We start from the raw sequence: 13180 nt of genomic DNA, 5'->3' as shown, positions 1-13180 counted from the left end.
TCCTGCCTCCTCACATTTCTAAGGGCAGTCGGGACACACACACTTCCATCCCACCGCTGGGCTGGATTACTGCTGCGAAATGAAAATGCAGATACTAAAATCCAGAGAGGAAACATTTTTAAAGCAGCTCTGTCTACATGGGAATATCAACTACAATTAGCAAATGATTCTGCAATTCAAACCGCTGCAACGCATCACGAGGGCTCTGAGCCCCAGTATTTTCTTCCAATAGCACTTTTTTTTTTCCAACTAAGCATATACAACAGAAGACTTCCAAAGCCAAGTGAATGCAGTCGATAATATTTTTCATTACAATACTTGCAGCGGGGACCTCCACAGCCATAGTTTTCAAACTCTGGACATGCGATGGCAACGAGGACCGTCTGGGAGGACCACAAGGCAGGTTCAAGGATAAGGAGCCTGAGTCAGAGAAGCAAAAGGGAGCTTGCGCAAGGTCACAGCCAAGTACACTGTCATTTGAACCCAGGATCGTCTCCAAAAGCCATCTCTAATCTCTTGGGTACAGACCTCCCTTCCCTTGAATTTCCAGTACTATCAGCTAAGCCTTGCACATCTGGGCTCATGCTCCAAAATGGCTAAGGATGAGGACAGGGTGGGCCCGCTTCTCTGGCCAGGTCTGTGTGGATCGACGGGAAGGGGGAGTGGATCTTACAGGAGGGCAGTGCTTCCCAGACCTCAGTGTGTGTAAGAGTTGCCTAGGGTCTGTTAATTTTCAGTTAAGCTGCATTGGTGAATCACTACTTCTAAGGTCCCAATCCCTAGGTCTTTGGAAATACCGATTTTGATGTCACTTCACTATGTTCCTCCCCTGTAGCCTGCAGCTTCAGAATCCAGTCAAGAGGACAGCTAGGGACTTGTTCGTGGAGGCTGATACATTCGCTCTGCATTCAAAGTGGGGGGGATGCCAAGGTTGCAAATGTTCGGGGTAGAGAGGAAACAGCTACGCAAGTAGCGGCCAGCCGAAGCGAAACCACAGCCAGTTTAGCAGACGGAACGCAAATCTCCAAGGGGGAAGGAGGAAGGCAGCGGGGACCAGAAAAGAGGCAAAAATAAACCCACCTATGCATTCCAGGTAGAGAAGAAAGTGGCATTTAAATACGTGCGTGATTAGCAGGAACTTGGCCTCCACTGGAAATGTTGGGGTGGCTTGACACCTGAACAGTGTTTGTTGTTGTCATTACTTTCAAAAACAAAAAGCCAGAACGCTATACCTCACCCAAAACTGGTTCACTGATTGCTTCAGAATGCATAAACGATTCTATTTTGGAACCATAGGCACAGCCAGGCTTTGTAAATAACCCACTTCTGGAAATGCAGTTTTAAAATGAAGAGCAAAGTGACAACTGAAATAACCAAAGGGGTCTGGTACGGTGGAGCTGGGCTGCAGAGGATGAAATAAAGCTGTCGCCACCAGGGCACAGACCACATTTTTAAAGGCCTTTCACTAAAGTACAGTTGACCGTTAGACAACAAGGGGTTAGGGACCCTGATCCCCTTGCAGTCAGAAGTCCAAGTGTAACCTGAGTTGGCCCTCTATATACTCGGATTCCCAGACACCAGTTGACCATTGAATAATGTGGGTTTGAACTATGTGAGTCAACTGAAAAAAAAAAAGACCAAAAAACCCACATATAAGTGAACCTGCACAATTCAAACCATGTTGTTCCAGGGTCAAGAGCAATAGCAAAGGGCTTCCTATCTACCAAATTTTTTACACCTATGATATTATTTGATCACCACACCCATCCCAGGGAGGAGGCAGATGGGAGGCAGCTATGCCTACTTCACAACTCCAAAGACTGAGTTCGGAGGTGTTATGGGATATGCCACAGCCACACAGCCAGCTTCGTAGTGAAGCATATACTAAATCCTACGGCTTTCCTCAATGTTCCTATCCAGGGCCCATTACATTGCAAAGCATAGACTTTCTCCAGATATCAAACTCAGGAACCAAGGCATCCTGAACTCACACAGACTGAATGGAGAGCAAGATCATTCCGCTCATTTGGCAGCTGTTTATTTAGTTATTAAAACGCCTACTATGTGTCAGGTACTGTGGAGCTACTGGGGTGTGTCAGTGAGCAACACAGATCAGATCTCTGTTCTCATGGCCTAACACAGTGAACCATCCTAGACAAGTGCACGGAAGGAAACTGAAGCAGGATAAGGAGATCGGGGATGGAGCGTGGGGAGGCAGTGAGCAGTGCAGCTTTGAAGAGGGAAGCAGGGATGTGGATGTGTGCAGATGTCACAGCACTTAAAATACTGGATGACCTGTGGCCATGAGTGGGTCCATGTCCCCCCTTCCTCCCCACCATGGGTCCCTGAGGGCAGGGGCCTGTACCGCTCATCTCTGACTTCCAGCCTCAGGCCTGGCTGTGGTAAGTGCTGCTCAGAGCATATATAGATGAATAGTTCTGCATAATGATGAGCTGGGCTAACACATGTCACTTTCCCTTGACGTGTGGGCATCCTACATCCCACTTAGTAAAAAGAAGGCTTTGGATGGTTCTTAAAAGGCCCCGAAACGTCAAGGCACAAATAGTGACATCTGCCTGCCTTCCAGCAGGGGGCCATCATTGTCTTCTAGGAGGTTGGCTACAGAACCCTAAGGCTGGGTTCCCACAGGGAGGTAGGGCAGGTTCCTAATCCCATCAGTGAACATGGGCTAGTCAATTCCACCTCCTTGAGCCTGACCCTCCTCACCTCCCCGCCCCCCTGGGAAGGAGAGAACACCTGGCACACAGTAGGTACTCTCTAATGTCAGCCTCCTCTCAACAGAGTTCAGTAAAGCCAAGTTCAAACACAAGTGCACTGGCCTCACGGTGCTGCCTCCTGCAGCTGGCACCAGGGGTGCACGGGAAACAAACGGAGAGTCTGACTCCCGCTCCTTGCACCCGTTCCACCTGCCGTGCTATAGAAGTAAAAGGGAAATATCTGTAGATGGGGACCTGGAGCACAATTAGAAGTCCATGTGGGCCCAGTGTTACCAGCTTCTTGCTTGAGGAGGGGGTGCGGGGGATTAAAAAAAAGAAAGAAAAAGAATCAGTTTTGAAAGATTTGTATTTCAGCCTCTAGCCATTAAATGTCATTCCTTCTAATTAGAGTCTCTGGTACTTTGCCGGGCACTAGTTTGGGATCTCTGAGCAGTGGACTTTCAGGTCATCAAAGAACCTTGCTGGAAAGCCAGCTGGAGCATAATCCCGCATGGACGCCTGCTTCGGTGCAAAGCTCCTTGCAGGTCAGAGGGGGGATTATGACAGAGGGGATGCGCATGTGCCGCGAGCATCAACAGACATGTGAGGGGCTGCGTGCACTTGACAGGGAGGTACAGCTGTGTGCTGTGTGGCTGAAGGCAGGCGGAGGTGGGAAGCGACCACATCCAATTGGTCAGGGGTTCAAGGATCATACTTATCTCGGTGGCTCCATCCAAATGACGACTCCATGGCAGGTAATAAACAAGGCTGGGCTTGTCAGAAGTGGGGCGAGGGTGACAGAAAAATCAGAAGCTAGCACAGGAGTGATTCAGTACCTCTTTCAGGCCCATCTTAAAACCCAGGAGGCAGGAGTCCCCTACTATAAAAATGTCAATTCTTAAAAAAATAAAGGCATTCTCTTCCACCCTACAAAATGCTTCTTTGACATAAACAGTAAATACCTTAATTGAAAGGACTTCTGTCCTATGTGGGCACCAGCATTTTCTAAATCCTTGAAGATCAGCTTGAGCCAAACACACAAGACTAAATTAAAGAAATAGCTCCTTACCAGGTACTCTGTCACACTCTGGATCCAGCACGCAACACTTATTCAGGAAAGGGTTTATTAATAGTGAGCCTTGAACCTGTCATTGCTGGCAGCACCCACAGGACTCAAGACAGAGTGCAGAGCCCGAGGGAAGTCCATGCATACCCATCAGCATATTACCCATGGTTTCCAAGTCGGAACCCAGGAACAACAGCAGGGGTGGGGGAGCTGCGTTTCAGATACAGAGTTGGAAGTGGTTAATAATTTGTAACGGCTTCAACTAACCATGTACCATGAAAAAATGACAAATGTGTTATTTAGAACATGCCAGACCAAATACAATGACTTATATTAGTACAGACAGATTCTTCCCAGGTTATTATGCAAAAGAAGTCAGGCTGTGATAGCTCTAAGGGAAAGGGCCAGCCACTGTTTTTAACATCTAGAACGTCTCAAATTCTTATATGCTCCTTGGATGTACCAAGGAGGATGCAGAAATTGTAATGAGGCTGTTTAATTTTTATCAGGATGAAACACACAAACGTACACACATCCTAACAGCACCTGGATACCCCCTCCATTCTGCTACTTGCTACCTGCAGGATCAGGGACCCAGAAAGCACGCGGGGGAGTGAATTGGATTTTGAGTGCTCTCACGGTGGTGTATGCCATAATCCTATAGTCATTTTCTCATTTACTCTGGAATGGCACCAGGGTTGGTGTTCTTGGGTCGAAGGACCACAGTCAACTTCTTGTCAGTACAGTGTGTAACCCATCAATTTCCTGATTTAGTAGCAGGCTACACAGAGTGCCAGGATTCCCATCTTCCGATCCCGAGCCAAATTTCTTGACTCTGCCTTAAAAAAAGCAATTCCAAAAGAACAAGAAAACATCACATTAGACATTCTAAATGCCTTCTGTGTAGCATTTATGGAGCAAATCACCAACTGTCTGAGCTGGAAGGGGTCTTGGGTAGCCCCGACCCACGCATCCGAGGTCAGTGACTGGCCCAAGGTCACACAGCAAATGTACAGCCCAGCACAGTGCAGCATCCTTGGTCTGTAGACTACTTGGCCAATTTATCAAGCATTTTTGGCTGAAAACCTTTGAAAAGTCTCCTTTTTTATTAGTATTAGATTGGCTCCTGTTAGTTCAAGATAGATTTTTTTCAAAAATCAAACGTTTCAACCTAATTGCAAATAGTAACTGGCTTGCCTTATCTGGACCTGTCACTGCTGATTTAGCAAACAGGCTTCAAAAGAGGGATAGGAGCCCTACTGGACACAGGATAAAATCCTCACTGAACTGCTCTGGATAACAAAGGATGTTTGACTCGTCAGAGACAGAAGTGCAAACCACTCTGTTCATTCTCTGTTCACTGAGAGGAGGTGACCCTCTGACTCATAACTCTTAAGTAACTTGATTCCTAAAATTTAATTCTCTTTTTATGACACATACACAATTAATCTCTCCTTTGGGAAGCTCAGAAGGTCTTTCCCTCCACTTTTTCCACCAGCAAAAGAAAAATAAAGATTTTTACGATGGAAAACACATCTTTTTTTTTTTTTTTCATAGCTAAAACATGAAAACCATCTAAGTGTCTATTGACAGGGGAATGGAGAAACTGTGGCATATTTTTATATACAATGGAATATTATTCAGCCATCAAAAAGAAGGGAACTCCATCATTTGTGACAACATGGAGGAACCTGGGGGATATTATGCGAAGTTAAATAAGTCATACACAGAAGGACAAATATTGTACGATCTCACTTATATGTGGAATCTAAAAGAGCCGAGCTCATGGAAGCAGAGAACAGAACAGTGGTTGTGCCATGGGCCAGGGGGCAGAGGAAATGGGGAGATGTTGGCCAAAGGGTACAAACTTTCAGTTGCAAGATGAGTAAGTTCTAAAGCACAGTTAACCGATGACAATAGTTAACAGTTCTATATTATATACTTGAAATTTTGCCAAAAGAGTACATCTTAAGTGTTCTTAGGACAAAAATAAAATGACTATGTAAGATGATGAATATGCTAATTAGTTTGATTATAGTCATCACTTTACGATGTATAGGTATATCCATCCATTCAGCACATTGTACAACTTAAATATGTACGATTTTAATTTTTCAGGTACACTCAATAAAGCTGGAGAAGGAAGGAAAAGAAATAAGCAAACAAGTAGTCAGCCACCCAAATCCTCAGATGCAGAACCCAGAGATCAGAAAACAGACTCACAGACACAGACATCAAAGGGATGGTTAGCAGACAGGAAGGTGTGGGGAATGGACAAAAAACAGTGAGGGGGGAAGATAGCCAATAATAGTGTAATAAGTTTGCTAGATGAGTACTAGAATTAGTGGGGTGATCACACTGTGAGGATAGAAAAATGTCAAATCACTATACTGCACACCTGAAACTAATAGAATATTGTATACTAACTATCCTAAATTAAAAAAAAATATTATTTAATCAACTAAGGGACTTGGGCATCCTCAGATTTTGGTATCTGCAGGAGGTCCTAGAACCAATCCCCCAAGGATACAGAAAGATGACTATAAATGTATTTTTAAAATGAAAGAAGAAAAGGCATCTATTACATGCAATGTGGTATCCTGGAACATAAAGATATAAGCAGAAAAACCAGTGACATTTGAATGAAGTCTGAAGTTCAGTTAAAAGCAATGCACCTTCATAAAAGCCCTGACATGATACCCTCCAGCCCTGTCGCTTACAAAGGCGGGCTAGGAGTGAAAATCCTGGTAAAGGTCAGTCTGTACCTAGTGGAGAAGCCAGGCCTCTTGGCGTTGTTAGGGACTGAAGACCCTTAATTGTGTGGAAATGTGTCGACAGTTCCAGGTGTTCTAAACTGTCCCTGAAACTGCCTGCCCATCCTGCAGCCGGGAGGCGGGGGCACCCGCACAGGAGCGCAGGCCACAGAGACAGGCTCCGCCTCCTCCGTTTTAAATTCCACCCACGGAAAGTCTGTCCCCCTTTCTCCGGCGAGTTAAGGTGACACAAAGCAGCACTCATTTTGCCGGTTGCTTCTGGAGGGTCCAAACGGGTGCATTCCCAACAGGTTGTGTCTGTGCGGGCAGGAAGAGGGGCTCATTCTGCCCTAGCAGGGGCCTCTATAGGAAAAGTGACCCGGAGGAAGGGGCTGCTCCGCTCCCACACGCCCCCACCCAAGGACAGTTCTGCTCTTAACCTCTCCCTCTGGCAAGGATTCGTTCTGGGGCATCAAAAACTATGCCACATAGAGTTTAGGTTTTGCTCTGGAAGCCACAAGAGTAAATTAAGCAAGGTCAGGCCTGGCGCTGCGGTGAGTCAGGGTAACAGCACCTGGTAGTTCAGGGAGGTTCAGACAGAAGGTGCAGAGTATAATCGATGAAATGCAGAAGGGCTCAACTGAAACTCCCAGCTGAGCAGCTCCAGCCTGAGAGGCATGGCTGAACCTGGGTGTGAATTAAAGGGGAAGGTCTGTATTTTTAATGTCCAGGCTACTTGAGGCCTTCCTAAAGTCTATCACCCTGTGATGACTAAGTTATCCAAGTCCATTTTAAAATTTTTTATTAATTTTAATTTATTATGTTAACATGGATTTAAGTGTCCCACTCAATATAACACCCTCACTCCCCACCCCCATGACCCAGGGGTTTTTTAATTACCACTAAAACTGTATCCATATTTTATACGTGACCGTTTGGGCTAAGTATCTTTTGAGCATAAATTATCATCTGTGAACTCCAGACCTTTTAGGGCCTAAGGCTAGTGGATTATTTCTTTGTAAATACATGGAATGTCAGCTAAAGGGAAAGATTAATGTGGGGGGAGGAGACCAAGAGCAGGTTAAGTGCATGGAAATCCACAAGGAGCTTTGCCCGCTGCACTCACACCCCCCAACAATATAAACTGATCAGCCTTTTGCCAGAAGCAGCAAATAAATTTCCAAAATCCCCAGAGGCCTCCCAGAGGGACAAATGGGTTGGGAGGCAAAGAAGGGAAGCCAAGGTCAGAGATGAGACGGTCATGTCCCAGGTGAACAGTCAGGAAGTGGACTCCAGACAAACCTGGCCACAGGTCACTGAACAGCACACAGGAAGCAGCCCTGGACCTCTGCTGCCTGAACATTTCCCAGCAGCCCCAGGCCCTCAGTGGAGTTCAAACCACCTGCACGGAGGAGGACCAGAGGCCAGAGGCAAGGGGCAGGGTGGTGAGAAGCTGGGTCTCAGGCCAGCCCAAGCCCTAGGAGGCATTTTCCCTGAAGAAAGAGTGTGTCCCTGTTCCTTTTCCTCAAAACTCTTCACTTCCTGCACACAAAGGGTGTGTGTGTGTGTGTGTGTGTGTGTGTGTGTGTGTGTGTGTTTTGCAAGGCATCCTTGAATCTACACATAGACTAACACTATCCATCTCACACTCCAATGGGTTTTCAAAAGCCCTAGGCGTGAGATTAGCAAAAAGACACATTCCTTTAAACAACATGATTAAATTTCTAAGAGCTTGTTGTCATAAGGTTATTTTTCTCAATTAACAGACATGAAAAGTACAACTAATCTCAAGTGAGTGGGGGATTTATTGGGGAATTTATTTTTGACATTCAGGCAGGGGCCTCCTTTCCAACAAGGTTAGGGATTCTTATCTGGTCCTGGTGCCCCATTTCCCAAATGGAGAACTAGAGGTTGTGAAAGGACAAATGACTGTCCCAGAATACACACAACCTGGTCCATAAACAGCAAGGTTAGGCCAGAACTCTGTAGATCATCAGAACAGCCTACTCGGGTCATTTGGAGCTAACAAAACTTTCTTCCAGGGGCAAAAGACTACAGAGTAATAAGAATAACAGTGGAAGCAGAAAACACCCACTGATTACTAACCATATGCCAGTGGAGGCTTTACCTTTTTTAATGCTCATAAGAATCCACAACCCTTTTCACACTTTGTGATCACACATTCGCCAGAGTATTTGACAAGGTCTGTCTCCCACACACCAGCCTTTATGCCGGAGGAAAGCAGTGTCCAGATCTGCTTTTCCCATCACTATATTCCAGTGTCTAGCTTCAATTTGCTTAATAAACTAAATGTTCCTCTTTTTAGAGAAACATTCTTAAGAAAAAAAGGAACCCAGAAAGCTCAGGTGATTTGCTAGGGACACAGAGCATGGAGCTACTGCCACTATGAGTAGCTGCACCATTCTGCCCTGAACTCATCCTTGAACCTGAACTCAAACCAGAACCCTACCTTGACAGCCTCAGCGTGGGTCACCCGGGACAAGGATTTGTCGTTGACACGTAGAATCTGGTCTCCGACTCTCAACCCTTCCTTCTCCGCCAGAGAGCCTGGCTCCACCAGCGACACGTAGATGCCCACGCCATGCTCCGAGCCCCCGCGGATGCTGAAGCCCAAACCCTCGTGGGCCTTGGCGCGCCTTAGGTTCACCAGGCGCACCTCCCCCGGCCCCGCGCCGTCGGGGCCGCCCCAGGCGGGTTGCCTATAGGGGGCGGTGGCGGGCAAGTAGAGACCCTCAGCGGTGTACTGGTCGAAGAGCAGCTGGTCCGAGCGCGGTATGACCAGACGCAGCATGGGCAGCAGGCGCCGCTTGACCGGACTATCCAGCAGCACTCGCAGGGTGCTCACCAGGTCGAAGACGTTGCGGCGCGCGTGGTACGCGTTCAGGCAATGCGTGAACTGCTCCCGCTCCGCCTCGCTCAGCAGCGCGGTCAGCGCCTGGTGCAACTGGCGCACGTTCGCAGACAGTAGTCGCAGCCCCGAGTTCCCTCCGCCGCCCGCCCGGGCTGCCGAGCCCAGCGAGCCGGTGGAGGACGAGCTCACCGACAGGCCGTCCAGCTGCGCATTCATCTCCCCTCCAAAGCCCGGGCGGACTCGGGGCGCGCGGTGGGGCAGCTGCTGCACTCGCCGGCACCGGCGCGACAGCTGGAGCCGGGGAGCTCGGAGACCGAGTCTGGGTTTGGGGGCGGGGCTGGGGGCACGAAGACCGCGACTGGAGTCCCGGCTTGGGGGTGCCGAATTAGTGTCTGAATCCTGGGGTGGGGATCGAGGAGACCGATGCTCGTGTCCCGGGCGCGCGAAGACAGAGGGGGTCACGAAACTGGAGTCCGCTGGACGCAGAGACGGCGGTGGGATCCCGGGTGACAAGGAGTTGGCGGCTGGAGCCGGGAGGTCGCGGAGACTGCGGCTGGAGTCCGGGGGGATGCAGAAAAAGCAGTTACATTCTGCCGGGCACAGAGACGACGGGTGGCCGGAGTGGGGGGCGCAGCAGAGCTGACCGCCCCGTCACACCACGACCGGGGCTCCCCCAGCCAGGCCGCCCGTTCCTCTCGGGCTGGGGGACCCCAAAATTATAAGTTGGGATGGGGGCGCTCTAGTCTTAGAGCCCCCCAAATCGCAGCGGGTGTAGCCGCGCGGGCGTCCGGCAGGGGGTGCGGGGCATGTCCGGGGCAGCCCCGGGATGCAGCAGCCCGGGGACCCCGGCGCCCCGGCACCGCCCGGGCACAGACGGAGCCGCGCGGCCGCGAGCCCAGACTTTGCGAACTGTTGAACCGCCCGGGGCCGATCTTCCAGCGAGTTCCGACGCCGTCGCCGTCGCCTGCCCAGCCTTGGCCCCGCCCCCTTGTCCCTCCCTCTCTCTCACCCCCCTCTCCCCACGGGCTTTTCAGGAAATGACGTCCCGCTTCGCGCCTGGCGGTTGCCTGGAGACGGGGTGAAACAGTCCAGCCCCAGGGAAGGAAGGGGTGAAAGTGGAGGTAGGGGTGGAAGGAGCTCCGAGAGCCCTGTGGGTTCCCTCCACTTCTTCAGCCGGAGTAAGGAGTGAACCTCAAAAACTGTTCTTCCGCGATCGGAGCATGTGCATCAGGATCGCTTTGGAGCGATTAGCCAGCTCGCTAATTCACAATTGTGGCGGAAAACAGCGAACTTTTTGCCTCTAAAATACCGAATGCTTCGGGCTCAAGTTTTCTACCCTAAAACATTGCGCTCCCCTCTTGCATACACCAGGATACAGGTTCAAGTGTTTATGTGGATGATTGTTGAACATCTATTAAATTCAAAAAATATATACAAGCCTATACTGGTGCCTATGGGAGCCCACTCCTCTGCAGGGATGGATCACACTGGACGGCTGCCCAATCTCCAGTAGACAAGAAAGCTGTTTTCAAAAATACAAAGTGTGCACAGCACACACATACGCACACAAATGCGTGCATATAAAACTGATGAAATCTCAATAAGGTAGGCAGATTGTATCAATGTCAACGTTCAGGTTGGGATCTTATAAAACATTGGGGGAAACAAGGTGAAGGGTAATGGAATGTCCATGTATTATTTCTTGCAACTGTATGTCAATCTACAATTATCTCAAAAAAATTTTAAATATATATGAAATGAGTTGGAGAAAAATATTCTATGCCTTCCCATCCCAAGACAAAAATGGAATGATACGCCAAGGTGTGGCATATAGCTTCTCACCTCCCATCTGACTCCCCTAAATACAATCTAAGCAAAAGCCTGTGCTTTTACTAAAAAATAACTTTCTAAAGAGCCAGTAGTGCCCACCAAACACACCTCACACACATCTCCTCCAACCCAAATTGCATCTCCTAAGCTATGTTCTTATGGGAAGCTGTGTTTTCCCTAAAAATATTCTGAAACTGCCATTGCAGAACCATCTCCCTTCTATCTGGGGGAAGGAGAGGTGGGGTGTCACGGGAAACAGTAGGTTTGAGCTGGACCCAGAAAGGTTCAGCATTCATTCTTTCATTCATTCACTTAACTCCTTTGACCACTCCTTCATTCAACATTTTCCAAGCACTGAGATTTTGTGCCAGATCATGTGCCGGGTGCTAGAGATACCAGTTAAAAAAAGATGTCAGTCATCTCTGATCTCAAGGAAGTCACAGTCTAGCAGGGAAGAAAGACCACATAGGTGAATAAAGTTAAACACCAGTCTGAAAAGTGTTGTAACGCCTAAGACAACCCAGGTTTAAGGGAGGAGACAATGGTAAGTACTTTATCAAAGGAGTGACTTCTGAATGGAGGCCCTTAAGGGGAAAGGACTTCCTTTTATTACAAAATAGGTAACCATGGAAGGATTTTCAAAACTGTTAGTGTAGTGCTTTTCAAAAACTGAAGCCAGGACTTGAAGTTATATTATTCCCCACAACATACTCAATTCTCTACTTCACTTCCTTAAAACAGACCAAGGTTAAATTAATGCCCAGTGAATATATTTGACAAGGTGTCTTACATAGCCAGTTAAGCTACCTCTGGGCATCTGTCTTATAGCTCTAAGTTTAGCAGTTAATAATGTGTATCCTTTTTTCTCCTTCTTAAGTTCTGTTGAAGCCTTTGATGCAACCAGCAAAAGATATTTAAGAAAAAAATCTATCTCACAAAAGATATTTAAGAAAAAAAATCTATCTCCCTACCCCCAAAATATATTAATGACATACCTCAAAATGCCACCCAGCAGGGCTTAATTATATTCAGTTCAGGTTTACTGCAAATGTATTTCATGCTTAGTTTTCACTTAGTTTGTATTCTAATTATAATTACTGTGATTGGCTTGATAAATGCATCCCAGGAGCTAAGATCTCCATTCCCAACATTTTATTTCTGTGCAAAAAAAAAAAAAAGATGTTTGTGAGAAGGTATTTTGCTTTAGGCAGCAGAAACCACCTTGCACACAGGTCTTAGTAGAAAAAGAAACGTTTTCCTCTGCAAACATCAGAGGTCTCTGGGATGCCGTGCTAGTGTTGAATTTTGTAGAGGCCCATTTGGGAGGGTGGGCAAGTGCAAGAGCCTGGAAAAATAACTCACTGAGGTTTCTTCCCTCCATCTTGCATAACCACCTTTGTATCAGTTTGCAGTGTGCCCCCTCGATGAGAGGCAGCATGTGCTCAAACCTCAAGAATCCTATTTCATGTCTGAAGAAGTGCTTGTAGTTTGGAAATAAGCTCTTGGAAATCCAAGATGCCTGGGCTCCTGAGGGCTGCACGGCCTCTGTCCGGCCCTGAGTTACAGGAGCAGGTCTGGCCTTGGTTGCACACTGCCCTCTTCAGAAGGAAAATAGTATTCTCCTGTGTCTGCTGCAGCCTTCCCTCTGCTGTCTTCACCAAAGCCACTTTTTATCGTTCCCCAACTACGGCAAATCAGTGCCCTTCTCCTCTGGATGTTCCTGGACAAACTTGAACACCCTGGAACAGTTGAAAAGACAGACGGAAGAAGTCAATTACACTCAGCTCAGAAGTGCTTTGTGTCGAGCTGGACTTTTGGTTGTTGTTTGTTTATTATGTGTTTGTTTTAATCAAGAGACACCATACTGAGTTGTGCTCTGAATAACAGGCAGAAAACCACCATCTCCGCTCTCAGAACGTCTCTTATCTAGTTGACTGACCCA

At 47.7% G+C, this 13180-nt stretch overlaps 1 protein-coding gene across 4 annotated transcripts in view; it reads right to left on the bottom strand.

Annotated features, from left to right (window-relative positions):
* The window catches only part of WHRN (whirlin), an 89899-nt gene extending 79523 nt beyond the window's left edge, over positions 1-10376 (bottom strand). For all 4 annotated transcript variants that reach the window (XM_066367332.1, XM_066367333.1, XM_066367334.1 and 1 more), the window contains exon 1: positions 9007-10376. In XM_066367332.1, the coding sequence (XP_066223429.1) occupies positions 9007-9624 (618 nt within the window). In that variant the 5' untranslated portion in view covers positions 9625-10376. The remainder of the gene's footprint in view (positions 1-9006) is intronic.
* Positions 10377-13180: the final 2804 nt, after the last annotated feature.

Source organism: Saccopteryx leptura, chromosome 2 (assembly GCF_036850995.1).
Source record: "Saccopteryx leptura isolate mSacLep1 chromosome 2, mSacLep1_pri_phased_curated, whole genome shotgun sequence".
Classification (NCBI taxonomy): Eukaryota; Metazoa; Chordata; class Mammalia; order Chiroptera; family Emballonuridae; genus Saccopteryx; species Saccopteryx leptura.
This window is presented reverse-complemented; position numbering and strand designations above follow the sequence as displayed.